This window comes from Malus domestica, chromosome 09, assembly GCF_042453785.1.
Source record: "Malus domestica chromosome 09, GDT2T_hap1".
NCBI classification, from domain to species: domain Eukaryota; kingdom Viridiplantae; phylum Streptophyta; class Magnoliopsida; order Rosales; family Rosaceae; genus Malus; species Malus domestica.
In genome coordinates this window covers 20,930,102-20,947,205 of record NC_091669.1, presented here as the reverse complement: position 1 = coordinate 20,947,205, position 17,104 = coordinate 20,930,102, and the positions used below count along the sequence as shown (strand labels likewise).

The 17,104-nt window shown below is 37.1% G+C and overlaps 1 protein-coding gene across 6 annotated transcripts; it reads right to left on the bottom strand.

Moving 5' to 3' along the window:
- Positions 1–10,791: 10,791 nt before the first annotated feature.
- Positions 10,792–16,386, bottom strand: LOC103429245 (aromatic aminotransferase ISS1-like). 6 transcript variants are annotated; one of them, XM_017330631.3, is made up of 10 exons: positions 16,180–16,386; positions 15,610–15,722; positions 15,390–15,437; positions 14,535–14,663; positions 13,470–13,529; positions 12,888–13,044; positions 12,326–12,432; positions 12,124–12,182; positions 11,758–11,866; positions 10,792–11,470 (listed from the first exon to the last, which is right to left on the bottom strand). In XM_017330631.3, exons 2-10 carry the CDS (start codon positions 15,670–15,672, stop codon positions 11,018–11,020), a joined length of 1,185 nt encoding a protein of 394 aa, XP_017186120.1. In that variant the 5' UTR covers positions 15,673–15,722; positions 16,180–16,386; the 3' UTR covers positions 10,792–11,017. The 6 variants fall into 6 exon arrangements, with proteins under 6 accessions (XP_017186120.1, XP_070660848.1, XP_008365614.1 ...); XM_070804747.1 differs by having other exon boundaries at positions 12,888–12,951; XM_008367392.4 differs by having other exon boundaries at positions 15,815–16,180.
- Between the last annotated feature and the right edge of the window lie 718 nt (positions 16,387–17,104).

Genomic DNA, 17,104 nt, shown 5'->3' with positions numbered 1-17,104 from the left:
TTTTTTTTCATTTTGTTGGATGGAGCAATGATCGGATCATATTTATATATATTTTTACTTCGAATTCACTCGTCTTTTCTTAGTTAGTTCCTTATATTTTTGAGCTATTTACGTTATTTTTATGTTTATAGGATTTGTTATGCAAAGAAAATAAAAATAGCACAAATGAGTTTTAAATAATAAACAGAAAGAATATTGGTTTTATTTTTGGATTGGGTTTTATTTTGGTTTATTTTGGTTTATTTTATATGCATTGAATTGATTGTTTCATAGAATATTGGTTTTGGATTTGTTACTTGAATCTGCTAATTATATTTGAATTGATATAATAATGACTTTAGTTACTATGGTTGCATTTCTGTTGGTCTATTGTTTCACATTTATATTTGAGTAGGTGTGTAAATGTGTGCATGTATTTGAAGTAGATGAAAATCATGGTATTGTTTGTGGCTTTTGTGTAGAAAAAAAATCCCTTATATTGAATCTGGTGAGTATGTGGCCTATAATAATGAAAAGGAGAAAACAAGTGGAGACAGCTACGGAAAAGAAACGAAAAAGGCAGAAAACGGGGGACATGCGGGGGGAAAGAAGAAGTGAAGCATGAGCCTCGGGGATGGAATAAAAATTAAAAGGCGGAAAGGAAATTAGGTGAGCTGGAGGAGGCTGCCTTTGGCAGCTGGAGGAAAAGAGGGACACGGCATAATTAAGCAGGGAATAAAATATGAAGACAAAAAGGAATCCAGGGAGAAAACGTGAGGAGGGGAAAGCAGGTGTGAACGGGGGGGGAGGAGCTGCCTTGGGAGCAGCTCGCAGAGACACAAGGGAGATAGCTGCTTTGCAGTACTGGGAGAAGGTCAGGGGCTGCCATTTGGCAGCTTGAGCAAGGACTGGTCAGCAAGTCAGTAACGAGAGGGAGAGAATAGGTGCTGCCTTTGGCAGCGAGAGACTGGCGCAGCCAGAGGTTAGTCAAAGTGGGCAGCGGAAGAGAATAAAAGAGAATAGAGGGAAGAAGACTGGCGGGGAGACACAGGAAGAGGGTCAGGCAGGAAGAGTGGAGAAAGACTGGCAGTGTGGGCACGAACGCAGCAGATTCTCTCGGTTTAATCTTTCCAAACTTCTATTTTATTTCTATTTTAATAATGTGTAAATAAACTTATTTTGGCTAGAGGTTAATTCAAAGCCATGAATATATTTGTAATTTGAATTGATTACCTTCAGTTGTGATTTAATTTGCTTAACTGCTTGATTGATAACTTATTTTTGTATGTCGATTAAGGATGCATACTTAATTTACATGCATGAATTTGATGCTAGAATATAAGTGAATTTCACCTAATCGTTATGAACTTATATTCACAAGTAGTGAAGGTTGTTATCCACAATCGTGTTACGTGAATTCTTGGCAAGAGTATCATGCTTTTCATAGTTACGAATGCCTCGTCAATGCTTATAGTTTTCACAAAGTTTAATGATCTTTGATTGTATCTCTATTGTGCTTTTCACGTAGGGGACTTTTGAAGAATGTTTTGAATTGTTGTATGCGTTTTCCCGTCCAATTCAATAACTTAAGGAAAACTTGAAGATTAAAAAAGTGCTGTTCACGGTTAATCTGAAGTGTTGAGATTCACAACTTATTGAAAGAACAACTGAAAATCAATTTAGGTTGCATATGTGTCATGTGTGGAGAAGAACCCTCTAGCTAGTCCGTCACCTATCCTTTTACCTTAATTTTATGCTTTTGTCAATTCTGTAATTTATTTAAGTTTAATTTACTTCTCGTCAAAACCAAAACCCCCCCATTATTAAATTATATTATTTAGTTAGTGTTCATTGTTGTTAGTCTTTTAATTCAATTTCCGTCCATTTCAGTTCCTAGTGTCTAATTTGATTGTTTTCATTATTTTGAGTCATTCTAAGTGTGTTTCGAGTTATTAGAGTTTTTAGCCTAGTTTTGTGTCCTTGAGTCTTGTTTAATATTTTTAAATTAATTTAGGATAGATTAGCAATCCCTCCTAATCCCCGGCCTAGAACGATACCCTACTTACATCTATACTACAATTGTCAAAAAGAGGATTTAATTTGTGTGTCAAGTAATTCTCGCATCAAGCAATAAGAGGTAATCCATATTGTTCACAAAACGTTCCTAATTCATATTTGGCTATTGATTTATCTTTATTTACTTGTTTTGAAATTTTCATATCCATACACATTTTCAATCCTTCCTTCTGGATAATATTAATAATATTTCCATAAGTAAGGGTATGATATGATATGATACCTTCTTCATTGACTAAAACATTTCTAATTTTATGGGCAAAAAGATTTGGTAATATATATATAACCAAAAGCCCACTCACTGGTATGTAGCTGGGTCATAACCCCTAAGTCTCGCCTGACTGCGCTGGTCCTCCGGAAACATCTCACCTATATGTGAAAAAACTATTTTAACATTACTTTTAAGCACATAATCAAAACCATATAATAACTTCTCATACGTTACTCAATTAGGGTGTTTGAATATACCATTGTGGCCTACTCAATACCACGAGCATCCCCATATTTTTAGAATAATTTTTCGATGACCAACACGCCCTCACGCGCTAGCCAAGGCACGGCCACGTGCAGGCACATGCCTGGCACACGGACGGAATCTTTAACGTCGTTAGGGAATATTCCACTAAATAATATAATATTTCGTTAACTTTACCTGACGCCGTCAGTATTTTCCATCAAAGTTGACAGAATATTCCCTTTCCTTCTTCGGTGGTTTGCCGAATTCCTGCGCCGATCGCCGATGCATCGCCAGAAACTGGAAAAATTTCAAATTTAAATATCTTACTCAAATCTCAACCAAACTTCACAAACTTTACATGGATTTGAAGCCCTAAACGAGTAGAACATGTTCTTACCACTTTGAAGTCCTAAAACCGACGAGAAATAGTCGGAAACCTTCCAAAACTTCTCTATGATCTTTGTGAAGTTGTTTTAAGACTCCCTTGAGCCTTGAAACTCCGTGAAATGTCCACGATCACGATGGAGTAGTAGAGCACCTTGCCGAAGCTCACGAGTTCCTAGGTTTCCAAGGTCTTTTCTCTAAACTAAGGGTATGATTAGGTTCCTGAACTTGTGGGGAACTCGAAAGTGACCTCCAATAGTTCGATCTGTGCAAGATGAAGATGGTTGGGTGTATGAGTGTACAGACTGTACGGATGAAGGAATGATCAAGAGAAAGGGTGAGGGTATGTATGTGTGTGTGAGTGTGTGTGTGTGGTCCGGATTGGGCATAGATAAAAGGGATCTTAAGCCCTAATTGGGCCGCAATATTTAGGGCTTTCCTTTAATCCAATAACAACCTAAAATTCTTAATTGGGTCCAAAATTATGGAAGATATGGTGATTGGTCACTTCCTTTGGCCCGATTATACAATCATTTATTCGTAACATTTTTGTTACGAACCCAATTCGGCCCTAAATCGCGTCAATACTCTTGTGACATCGAGTATGATTTAATTACATCGGCAAAAAATAATTTAAAATTATCTACGTATATCCACATCACCATGCCAACGAGGGTAAAATAGTCATTTCCCACAATTAAGGATAAAATATATAATTATTCGAGACAGGTCGTCACACTCAGTATCTTGATGATCGAGAAATAACGTCACAACAATATTTGGGAGTTTAGCATAATATGGAAATATAACAGATTGAAGAGCATTCAGATACCTATGTGTGTTCCTACTGCGGTCGTCAGTAACTACAATTGCACAATCGGGGTGGTATACGATGGTGCAATTGTAGACATTGATATACTCTATCAATCACCGCCACCAGAGACTTAGCTCACTTTGAGTGAAAATCTAACTAAGAAGCTTACGAGGTTGAACGATAGTCTAATGAAGACTAACGAACGGAAATTTAGATTTTTCTTCGACCCACAATTCACAAAAATTTGTTACAACAGTGGCTCCAGGAATATTAAATCACCAGTGGTGAAGATTTGCTTGATAAGGTGTTGATTGGGTGATTCAAGGACTAACGATCTCAACTAAAAACTTCAACATTTGAGTGGTCCTCCTGGACAGTCTGTCTGCTTCAAAAATGATACGAAAGCAGTAGGGTAACCCAAGATTGACTAAGATATCTTTTAGTATGATGAGTGCATATTTTCATATATATTTTATCCTGAAAGCTACATTTTCTTGTTAAATTTTGGATTTAAATGAAACGAATTACATGGTTTTGTGTTTATATAATTAAATTAAGGAGTTGGAGAAAAATCATGTTGTAATTCCTTGGTTTTAATTTAATCAGGTGATTTCTTATAATTTAAATCTTTATGCTTATAGCCTTTGGTTGAAGTATAGACTACTTGACTGTAGAAGTTACATGTGGCTTAAATCATTTTCATTTAATTTGCCTGTGCTGACAATTTGTAGAATCACAAGCTTATGTGATTGAACAGGAAGAAAAAGCTACATAATTCTCTCCCATTTTCCATGGTCAGCCGGTCACACAAATCAAGAGAAAGAGAAGTTTTAGCAAAGTTAAATTGGAAATAAAGATGAGGATTAATTGACATAAAGGCTATGGCAAGTGAAATACTAAGAGGCTAGCAAGGAGTTAAAATTGTATTTCCATTTCCTCTCCTTTGTGACAATAAAGTGGCTATTAAGTTTGGTGAGTTATGGGAGAGGTAAAGAATGCCCAGCGGCAAGGTGGGATGGGGAGGATAGAAAAAATAGAACAAAAATAAAAAGGGGAAACAAAAGGAGAGCTAACAGGAAGCAATAAATGAGGAAGGAGGAAATCTTGGCATTCTCTTGTTTCGGTTTTATCTTCTCAAACTCATGTCTTTCTTTTGGTTTAATTTGAGAATTATGTGTAGCTAAATTTTAGTAGTTAGGGGCTGTTTTTGAAGCCCCGAATATGATTGCAAGTTTGTTATGACATTTCGTTTGAATTACTTTTATGAATGGATGAAAATTGGTTCACTACTTATGTCAGTGATGAATTCTTTATGTGTTTTCTACGGATGCATACTTAGTAAGCATATCTAGGATTCTAATGCTATGAATATGTGTATGTATGCCCTTGTCAAATGAGGACCTACATATGTTCTAGAGTAGTTTTTGTTAATTACGATTAATATGTGAGCCAATTTCTAGGATAAGTAAGACAACGCTAGTACTTACGATGCCTTGTGATGACTCAAACTTTTTTTCGTTCTTAATTATTTCTACTTGTTAAATCTATGAACATACCATTCTGGATTGCATGCTATGTACTAAATTAAGTTGAAAATGCCATTCCCTTAACATACTACATAAGAAAGAGTATTAGGTTGAGTTCTAACATTGAGCTAACTTGAGCATCTTCATCTGAAAATAAAAGGAATTTGAATGAAACATAACATGTTTGTATGATTATTTGGTGGTGGATAGCATTTCCCCTAACTCGTTTTTCTTAATTTATGAACTACTTAAAATATGTTTTTGTCCTGTTTTTCGATTTAATTTAAATAGAAAATCAACTCCAAAAATCCCAAACATTTGTGTGAGTGTAGCTCTATGTGTCTAGTGTCTGCATATAAAATTTCATTGACTTTAGATAAGTGTAAGTCGGTCTAATAATTATTTTTCGGTGGCTGGTCAGTAGGGACAACAACCTAGTTTTTGTGACATTTAAGTAGTTAGATAAAGCAATCTTCTGCGGGAAAGATCCTTATTTTCATATGCTACAATTGACAAATCTTAATGTTAATAAGGAAAATCAATAGAACATTTGTGTGCTACTTTGTGGTGTGCTTTTAATCCTATCATAGTACCAAGAGGTGGAACTGAGATTACAAACAGAGTTGATGCGGACCAAAATGTCAGAGGTCTGAAAGATTCAAATGAAGAATTCGGCCAAATAGTTCGAGGTATATTCCTCACGGACAGGTGGATAGTACACTGAGTGAAATGGTCGACAAACGTCAAATCGTTACCAAAGTTTTCCCATTAAGGGTAATAACCGTTGATTGGAGGTAGTAGATAGAACGGTTCACTTTATGCTGTTCCAGCGTCGAAAGTCATAAGCGTTACTTGATCATGCTGCATCAACACACAACTACACATTCGGTAAGACATCACCGTAGGATTCGAAATTTATTGGTGTCATCGAAGAGTGTAAGATCAATGGTAGGGTGAGACAACAACTCGAACAAAACTGACTTTTTCCTAGCCAAAGGAAATGGAAATAAAACTATGTTCAAAGAATCGTTGGCAATCGTCGATAGAAATCGACAAGATTAATGATATTTTGTAATTCACGACACACGTGAAGATTTTTGATTTCCTGCAGTTGCAACCTTGGATTTGGTAAGAATTTATTCTGCTACGTTCACGTCTCCCAAGAAAGGCATATACTCTAAGTAAGATCACAATTTGGGGGAATTCGGTATAAAGCTGGCTGTGGATGTTTAATAAACTAACCTCGTGGTTAGAGTAGACAAGGATATTATCGATAAGACGATCGCCGAGAATTTTCCTGAGGGTCCACACTAAATTCCCTAAGTGGAAAGAACAAGCCCGAGGAAACTAATTTGGTCTACCCCACAGATACCTACTAATTTCGCCTACATCTAGTGCTTCCCTGATTTCCTCCAACATGAACTCTGGATGTTTTGAGCAATCTCCTAACAGGTATGCCTTTACCCGTCATTCCAGAGGAACGCATGACGCAGAGTATCAGTCCGATGTTTAAAGTCATTCATAACCTATTACGTTAAACTTGAGGCACAATCCCAACACAAATTTCTTATTCTTCAACAAGATGTGACTATTCAGGCAGAATGAGGATTGCACTATTGTGCCGAAAGACGTCAACAAATGGAAGTTGTGACATCCAAATGATATCAAGGCCGACATACAACTAGAGTAGGAGATGATCCTAAGTATGCTATGAACAAACCATGCTCTGATACCAAACTGACACACCTTAACCCCGATATCTCAAATATCAGGGTAGGCACGTGTTAGTCGATACCTGAGGGTGATGAAGCCATTTTAAACACGCATATAACTAAAACATGTAATTAGAAAGAGTTACACAAATGCAGAATCGTGTTCGGAGCATACAACTAATCAAGAATGATGTGAAAGAATTATTATGGAAGGTACAAACCAAGGAATGGAACCTACAAAGATGAGGCTCGAAAATGCCTGAGCGGAAGTGCCCTGACGCCGGGATCGTGTGCCTCGATTCTAACTCCTGAGGGGGCGCAAAAACAGAAAATGTGAGTGGACCAAAATTTATAATAATACTACTAATAATAAGAAAACCATTTTCTTTATGAACATACTAACCTCCTGTTTTGAAAACATATATAATACTACATAATAGGTTTTTCTAAAAACCCCATGAAATCATTCGTAAAACAAGTATGAGTAAAACCATGCTCAATAACAATGTTATCATCGTCCGAAGGCAAATCCATAAATCTCATCAATAATATACTCTCTAGGGATATCATTGTCACCCGAAGGCAGTACCTGTCCATCACCCGAAGGTGAAGTTGAATATAATAGCATAACATACACTCCAACACTAGCCGTGGCTAGTGAAGTTGTCCAACACTAATTTCGCCAATGAAGCTGGGGTATAATTATCTCACTACTGCTCCACTATGCCCTATGGCCATAGACATCATACCCGTGTTGTGTGTTTGTGCCGTATGATAACCCACTAGATAAGCACCAAAACATATTTCAAAAACCCATATTTAAAACACCGGAGCTCAAAAGCTCAAAACCTCATTTCATAAATAAATAATATTACATATTCATAAAACCCAAGCATTTCATATACAAAAATCCCTTATTTCGTAACCTTTAATAAAATGTAATTTCGATAAATCATAATTATTTCGTAAAGCAATTTAAATAAATCATAAGTATATAAATCCATAAAACATAGTAGAAAAACATATTTCACTCATAAAATATGCAATGCATGAAACCCTAATAATTTATAAAAACATGCAATTAAGGAATGGGTCCACTCACAGTATTCCATTGCCCAGAAGCCGCTCGAACTAACGAGGATGGTGCCACTTCCCACAAATGCACCTAAACATAAAGAGAGGACATTTAATAAAACTCTATCAAAATGATGGACATTTAATAAAGAGAGGACTCTAGGAAGGGTCCCAGCCGAAATCCGCAAAAGTCAACACAAAAGTCAACGTTGATCGGTCAACAGAAGTCAACAGAATTCAACGGATCGGGTCAACAGTCAATGGGTCGGATCAACTAGTCATAGTCAACGGCTTGGATCCGATTAGGGTTAATGGGCCAAGGGTTTTGGGCTGGTTATAAGGTTGGGCCTGGGTTAGATCCAGGTTAGGTTAATGGGCCAAGAAGTTTTGGGCCGGGTCATAGAATTGGATTTTGAGTCGTGGGTTTGGGCTAGATACCAAATCAGGTTTAGGATGGTTACATGGCCCAACAGTTTAGGCCGAGTTATTGGGTTAGCCCCACAACTGAGTTAGGCCGATTTTGAGTTATGGGTTGGGTCGACCCGATTCCATATCATGGGTTGCTGGACTTCACGAAGAAGAAAGCCGGAGCTTCCAAGCTCTAATCATCTCCAACTCACCACTAAACCTAACAATGTAATATACCAAAATGAAGCCCAGGGAACAAGGATTCGAAATATACCTATTGGAAGCCGTGACATGGCCGGAGTTGGCCAGAAATCAACCTGAAAGTCATCGAGATTCGTAAGGGAGCATGTTGCTCCGGGCCTCCGGCTGTTCATATTTCCCATGTAGATGTCCACAGAAGGACTTGCTTCCTGACTTGAATTCAATAATTGAAGGCTTTACTTGTCGGCAGGATAATAATTAAGAGAAACATACCTTCTCTTTTGACTTGCATAATCCTGTTAGTCTCATAAACAAACAATCATATGGGTGTATAAAAAATCGATTGTATTGCTTTAAACAACCCTTTTAATGTAAGGATAATTTTAATCATGCGATCACCGTTAACAATTCAAATTTTAGGTAGAAAGGGTAAGAGTCTTATCTCATAGGGGATTGATTGTACTAACCCCTATTCATAGTATTCTGAGTTTAGTTAATGGCAGCATCAAGAATTTCTGCCTGTGTACGAGTTTTACGATCCTTCAATCGATCAAGAAGTACGTGTGACCGTCGTCCTTGTTTTTGTTGTCGCTCATGGTAGAGGTTGTTGGGCAGGAGAATATGAGTTATCTCTCAATAAAAGCATCAATTGTTGGAACCAAATTCAACACATCCACGGATGGAAGCGAAATCCAGTCAGAATTGCCCATAATCTTTGTGATGAGAGATTGGGGTTGATTGTGGGCTGTGGTTGAATCTAAATAAGACTGCCTACATATCTTTGAGAAAGAGAATCAAACCACGGGTGTAGTTCTAAGAATGAATGGTGTGATGAGCAATACATCTTGAATTATCCTTGATGAATAGCCTATGGAGGGGCACTCAGGAAATGAGTTATTTGTGTACGCTAGACAACGGCATATATGCAAGATGAGCCTTTGTTAGGCTAGAGAGAATATGTGAGAGATGTATCTTCAGTTGTTAGTGATTAAAGAATTCAAAGAATGTCCCTTGATAAATTCTTAGGCTAGAGTATTTATAGAGATATTGAGAACTCCTTATAATGAAAGTAATCTCCATCAATTAAGGAGACATCGAGGAGATATCTAATTCTCGTAAGATCATGATTATGTTGCCTAATTCCTCAGATATCCTAATTTGACTTGAAAAAGGGATCCTTTACTTGGGAGACAAGTAATATCTTTAATATGCCTTAAGCTAGCCTGCTGAAATAGGATGCAGGTGGTAACTGGTTGGTTAAGGAACATGGGATGAAGGATGTCTTTGTGCATGACTTTAAAAAACGATCTACTGGATAGATTCCTAAAGCCTAGGAGTAGTTCTAGAGTAAGAGAAATACATGAGTAAACATGCTTAGGTCCCTAGGCATTAGGCTTCTGTCTGCTGCCCAACTAATGCCTAGTGCTTTATTGAACATTGCATACATGATGGTAAAGTAGATCTTGAACTACAACTACTACAACAACAACAAAGTCGTGTCCCACTAAGTGGGGTCAGCTATATGAATCATAGAATATCACTACGTTTGGTTTTGTGTCATCTCTTCCATTAGATCCAAGTAATCCAAGTCTTTTCTTAGAGTCTCTTTCCAAGTCTTCTTAGGTTTTCCTCTACCCCTTTGGCCTTGAGCCTCTATCTCGTAATCACATCTTCTAACTGGAGCGTCTATAAGTCTTTGTTTAATGGACGATCAAAATGACAACTACTAAAGTGGAACTTTCCAGTTACCCCTAGTTACTACACATTATCAAAACGAAACTCGATATTGTCTTCGGTAACAACTGTTGCACCTTCAAATTTAGGTGGTTCGTAAATAGGTCGACAATGCATACCAAGCTAAACTTTTCAAGCTTAGGCGATCAAGCTTAGTAAACTAACTAGACAATATATTGCAGAAAGGGGAGTGAATTCCACTCGTCTTTTTCCCTCTTGCACTCGTCATTCAATTTTCTTTTGATCTGCTTCATCCGATGGCATGAAATAAAGAGAAAAGTGCAGGTCAAAAGGGAAGTGCAGAAATCATTCCCCTTGCAGAAAACCTGAGGGCGGACATAAAACGGTCAGCATGAAGAGTTTAGGCAAATGGAGCACAGGAAGTCGGAACAAAAAGGAAAATAACACATCGAGCACATGCGAGCATTTGAATCACATATGTGCATGTATTTTGAAGATCAATGTGTACAATAATACAGGCACATGTTAGAGCTTGGCATTGCCTCTTTGAATTATGCATCACTGAAATTACTCTAATTCCTCTGCAGGCAGAGAAGAGGCCCTCCATTATTCCAAAAAACCAGTTGCAAACTTGTAAAAACCGGAAAATTGACTTCCGTTTTTAAAGTCAAATTGAATGTAACAACGTAAGTTACTCGACCATTCCATCTCTGATCAACTCTTCGAACCCTCTCCTCAGCCTTTCTGCAGCAGCTTTGCAGTCATCCTCCACCAAGCCACCGAAGGAGATTCTCACATTCCCCGGGCATCCACAAGCACTTCCGGGGATCACCACCACCCCATGCCTGTGAGCAAGCCAGTGAACAAATTTATCATCATCTACATATTTGTCCGGAAGCTTTGCCCACAAGTATATAGCACCTTCTCCACCTTTAACAGCATTGTCCCCGAGGGGAGAGAGAGCTTCTAGAACAATTTCTCTGTTCTTGACTAGACCTTTCACTCGTTCAGTGACCCATTCGGGTCCCATTTCCAATGAGTGGAGGGCAAGGTGCTGCGAAATTATTGAAGCACAGATGGGAATGTTATCCTGAACTTTGAGGAGTTGGGTACCAAAGCCCTCTACTTCTGATGGGTAAGCTATCTGCATAAATTCATCAATTACGTTGAATCAGCAATGCTAACTCATAAATCCAAATAACGATTTTACCATATGATCAAGTTTGAAGAAACAACTTTGAGATCGATCAAAATTTCTATGACTCGTGTTTACCATGCAAGAAAATCTCTAGACAGACATGTGTAGTCGTAATGGCTATTTGATATGGTGTCTATCAAGATGCAAAATCTACAACTACTGAAGGACGTAAAACTTTCACACTCAATCTAGACCTATTAACTTAACATTGAAGATAAAAAGTATTTTCTTACATATCCAACACGCCATCCCATCATCCCATAAGCTTTCGAGAAGGAAAAAATGTTGATTATGTGATTTCCCTCCACACATGTGTGTTTCAAATCATCATACATAAAATACCTGCGAGATCAAATGTTATGACTGACATATACTTCAGAAGCAAACATTTGGCAATTATTCTTCAATCGGAAGCAGTTAAAACTCGGACACAGCTGAAAATGAAACAGGAAAAGAAAATTCTCCCTTAACAGTACTCAGGTCAACACCAACATACGAATGAAAATACAGACGAGAATCATACAGAACCATGTCATCAAGGCAGCAAAATACATACTATTGCAACATTTCTAATACAACAAAAAAATCAATAGACTTACTCATATGTATTATCCACAACTAGCCAGGATCCAGCATCTCTGCATATATCAGATATCCTCTACTCACAAAGAGAGGAAAGAAAGTAAGAAAAGCATATACAATATTTAATTTATCACAAGGCTCAATCACTGCTAGAAAGTTTTTATTGTGCACACACAATCAATGACTACACTCTTTTAAGAGAACGAGATAGAGAGAGACCTTAAGAAGAGAATCCGGAATATAGGTTCCACTTGGGTTGCCTGGATTAACAACTGTAACAAGTTTTGGGGTTGGTTTGGTTTCGGATAACGTTTTCTCCAACCAGTCTGAAATCAACATAGTAAATATGACGACAGGAAAGAATAATCACTGGAAATACTGTACAGTGAATCACATTGGTTTATGTTAAATTCTACAAACATATATAGATGCATGACAAGTGACCCAAGTTGTCAGAATTCCGGGCTACCTGAACATGTCTAAGTTTGGACTGTAGGAAAGCACCAATCAACTATGGCAAACTTAATGTGATATGTTATATACTTTAGCGAGCATGAAATGAGAAATTAAACAGGGTAACTAAATATATGTTGCAGTTAAAGTTTATCAACAAAACTTTTGACATGATTTGACCAGCGACAAACATTACAACTCAAGATAACAAGGCTTTTGACATGGTTAAATTTATATCAAGATCTAACCAGTGATAAATCATTAAATGTCAGTTAAAACAAAAATATCATTCTTATGTCCCTCTGCAACGAGAAGTTCATGAAGTTACCTGCATCTGGGTAGAGTGTCTTTGGGTGACCAGGACCCACGAGTATATTAGTGACTCCTGTCATCTGAAAGGACATGTAAGCATTGAAGTAGTATGGTGCAAACATTACCACAGAGTCTCCGGCATCACACAATGTAAGAGCAAGGTTCACAAATGCCTGCATTGAAATTGTTGCAAACTTATCCTAGATTGCTTGAAATCAGTTCTGTAAAACTCACTATTTATTGTCATATTTATATGACAGAGCAACTAAAGATCAAAATAAAGTGCACAGAAGATCATCATGTTTCATTTGTTTAGGTTTTGTGTATGTAACAGATGTTACAGATGCAATATTTGAGATAACAAGAAATTCATAGAAGATTACAACTTCCAGTGGAAGATTTCATGCTTATCACAATAGTGCTAATCACTCGAAGCCTTAACCGGGAAGTCAATTTTCTTTTTATTTCAGATGCTAAGTTACACAACTATAAAGCAAACTATTTGCCTCTCCAAAATTAAATTTTGTCTCTTTTTGTAGTCTAGATATTTTGTAGTTTTTATAGACCTTCCATGGAAATACAAAACATAAATAATCACCTGATTTGCGCCTGCAGTAACCATCACTGAAGATTTGTACAACTTATTTTCACGATGCAACTGCAAAACAAAGAAATGAAATATGTTTGCCAATTATAAATTTATAGTTGGATAATCATATTTCAAAAGCAGTGATTTCAGACAAAGACAACATTCCAACTTCGTTATAAACTAAAACATTATGCACAGCAGCTCCCTAAAGAAAAAGTGCTAAAAGCAACTCCCTAAAGAAGAAAATAGGGGAGGTCCCAGGTTCAATACTTTGTAAGCTGTGAATCTGCTTGATCGTGGGCACGGATAGGGTGCAATTCCCAACTAGCCTCCTCCAGGCACAGAAGGGGTGGATAACCGTGGTTCGCCACCAGTTGTCCCCCTTTTAAAATAAAGAAATAACGAGAAAAATGCATTCAAGGGTACCAAGGGAGCAGAACCTAATAGACAATCAGTGCACAGGACTAAATGAACGGGTGACGTTGAATCTTCCATCCATGAAAGAAAATGAGTTAAAAGTGATTCTTGAGCAATAGAATGGAATGCGAAACTTCTAAAATGAGCAATTCCTACTCCAATCATAAGCATAAATCCACTCATGTAGACTCCTTCATAGAAAAGAAAAAAAATACTTTGGGGTTGATTCTGGAGCTTACAGTCACAACACTCTGAGCTCGCTATAGAAGATATAAATCCACATATTTTTGTCCACAACCTCTTTCACAATTTCTAAACAACACTAACTTCTGAAAAAATCATTAACCTAAAGGTACCCGTAACTTGTTCTTAAACTGATCTTCTCAATCCTAGAAAGCGTCAGCTTACTAGGTTAGGCTTGTTCAACCAATGGAACTGCATTTAGTTGGCTTGAAACCTGGCCAACCCATAACACTGATGAAATGGGACTGGCATAGTCCCCAAAGGGTAATTGTTAGAATTGATGCAAAAAGCAGAATGTGACTAGCCATGCATTATTTGAATATATCGTTGAACTGAGAACTCAAGTATATGAACATATCAAGAGATTAAAATGGATCATATTCAGGAGAAACACTGAAGTAGTTCTAATGATACCTTTTGTACCAATGCCTCCCTGAGTTCAGGTATACCTTCATCAGCACCGTAACGACTAATTGAAGGCTCCCAAACAAGTTCTCTCACCTTGTCCAATGCCTGCTTGGGTGGTTGCCAATAAACCACTCCCTACAAGTGTTCCAATCGAAGAACAATAAAGGTTACTTGCCAAACGTAACCAAGGGATAGAGACAGCATAAAATAGCAGTCCTACTAAATGCAAAAGCAGTGATGAGAAAATTTGTATCTGATGAACAAATTTATAAAATGCATAATACATCCCTCTGTTGGAAAAAAGTACCAGATTGTGGGATAAAAGGGCCATAAATTTGGTGGACATAACTTGACAATTTGACATATAACAAAACAGAGTATGTTGTTTCCTTGAAAATGCCTTTAAGTTCAGCAAGTGGGAAAAGAGACTCATGTTTGAGAGTTGGGACAAACTCGCTCCAATTGGCCATTATTTCAAAATTTTGTTATTTGGGGATTGGGACGAACTCGCTCCCTAGCATTTTTCTTTATTAATAGTTTTCAACTTGAATGATGCAAAAGTTGCACTTGTCACATGAAGGCACAAAAACAGCTTCTTGAGGTGCATAGCTTTCGAGTCAAAAGCTTATTCTAATACGAATTATCAAATGCTTGTTTCACAACACATTCATCATATCCTGCAATCGAAACAAGCACCAGACACGCAACTCACACTCGAAGGACGGCCCAAAAGTTAACATTACATGTATTTAGGCAGTGGAACACCCAAATTAAAAAACAACATTCTCATTTCTCAGTGGCTCCATGGTTTTAGCAAAACAAAAAATGAGATATTAAGTCCTTGGAATCAGAGAAACAAACCTGAGCCAGTGACACGGCATTTTTGGCTCCTCGGACCAGCTGCTGTATCTGCAATAAAAAGAAACGCAACTCCCACCATAAACATTGAAAACACCCAAAATTCCAAAACAGATTCGAGCGACAGTCTACACTAAATTAATCTAAACTACGAGGAGCGGAATTCGAAGAGAAAAAGTTCAAAGAAATAAAGAAACCCCAGTTGGAGTTTTGGCCTAAATACCTGAACCATGATCGGCATATTAGTCTCCACAGCCCTCCTTGCAAGTTGTCCATAGGAACCCATCTCACCAACCAAACCAAACGCCCAAAAAAAAATGATCTCCAATACAAATTCTGAAACTTTCCCAGAAATCCAATCAGAGAAAGAACAAGAAAACCCGCAAAAGCTTATGTTATTTTGCTTCAAGGATAAGACTTTCACCTACCCAAAACCCCAAAAAAGCTTCCAACCTCCACAACTTTTGGCACTTCACAAACACATTAACAAAGTCGGTGGTGACGTTCAGAACTCACTCTCTCCTCTCTCTCTCTCTCTCTCTCTGAAGAATAACGCTAAAATGATAAGGGAAAAAAAAAAAGCACTTTCCATTTAATTTATTTTTTGTCTGTTCACATTCAGAATACAGGCAATGGCTGCTCTCTTTCGGGTACGTTTCTTTGACTTGCCTTTGTCTCCTAGTACTTTTTGTTCAATTTAAATTTTTTTCTTTAACTTTTGGGTAAATAAATTACACTCTGTATCTGTGATTTTAATTTTTATTAATAAACAAACAGGGTAAACCAGAAAAACCTGTGATTTTCTGACAAAAGAGGAATTATCTGAATGGAAAACTGATGATGAAGTCAATTGTTGTTGAAGCTGTACGACTGGAATTCGGGATCTCCGATGATTACGCGTATTGTTTCCAATTTTTAATGTTGTGTTCTTTGTTTAAGGCAGTTGGGTGAAGTGCAGACAACATAGTAGCAGAGACAGGGAATCTGGAAGACCGGCAACTTGGCAGGTTTTATTTTATCCACCATTTCAGAATTCTTGTACATAAAATTATAAGAATGAAATGTGGATTTAGTCTCTGAATTATGACGTCATTGAAAATTAGGTTCCTAAATTATTTGTCTGTTAAAATAAATCCTTAAATTAATTAAAAATTGCTTATTTCATTTCTATTATTATTATATTCAAAGTTATTTTATAGTTTCACTAGTTTAAGTCACTTCACATTTTAGAATTGTTATTTCTTGTCTTTAAGTCTTTAACATTTCATATAAGTTGCGAATATAATGTTTAATTTATATTCCCAAGTTAACTACATACACTATTTCTTTATTAAAATTACTAATCTACCCTCTTATGTGTATCATATGGAAGAAAGGTGGTTTAAATTGACATAAAATTGAATGTAGTAGCTTTGAATCGAATATTAAGGATGTAAATGACAGATTTTTAAAATTCAATGACTCATTTTTTTGAAAAAAAATAGTTTAAGGACCTAATTTTCACTCAGATGATGTCACAGCACAGCCCGTCCCGAAATATTACATTTTTAGACGTGAAATGTCAAATATGCCCTTGAGCATTTATGGTGTGGTGTGATTTAAATTTTGGATTTGGACCAATTCGTTAAGTCCCAAATATTTTGGAACCAATTAGAACTAAAGGACTTAAGGTTCTAATTGTTTGGTTGGTTGTAGGAGGATTAGGACCACACATTCAC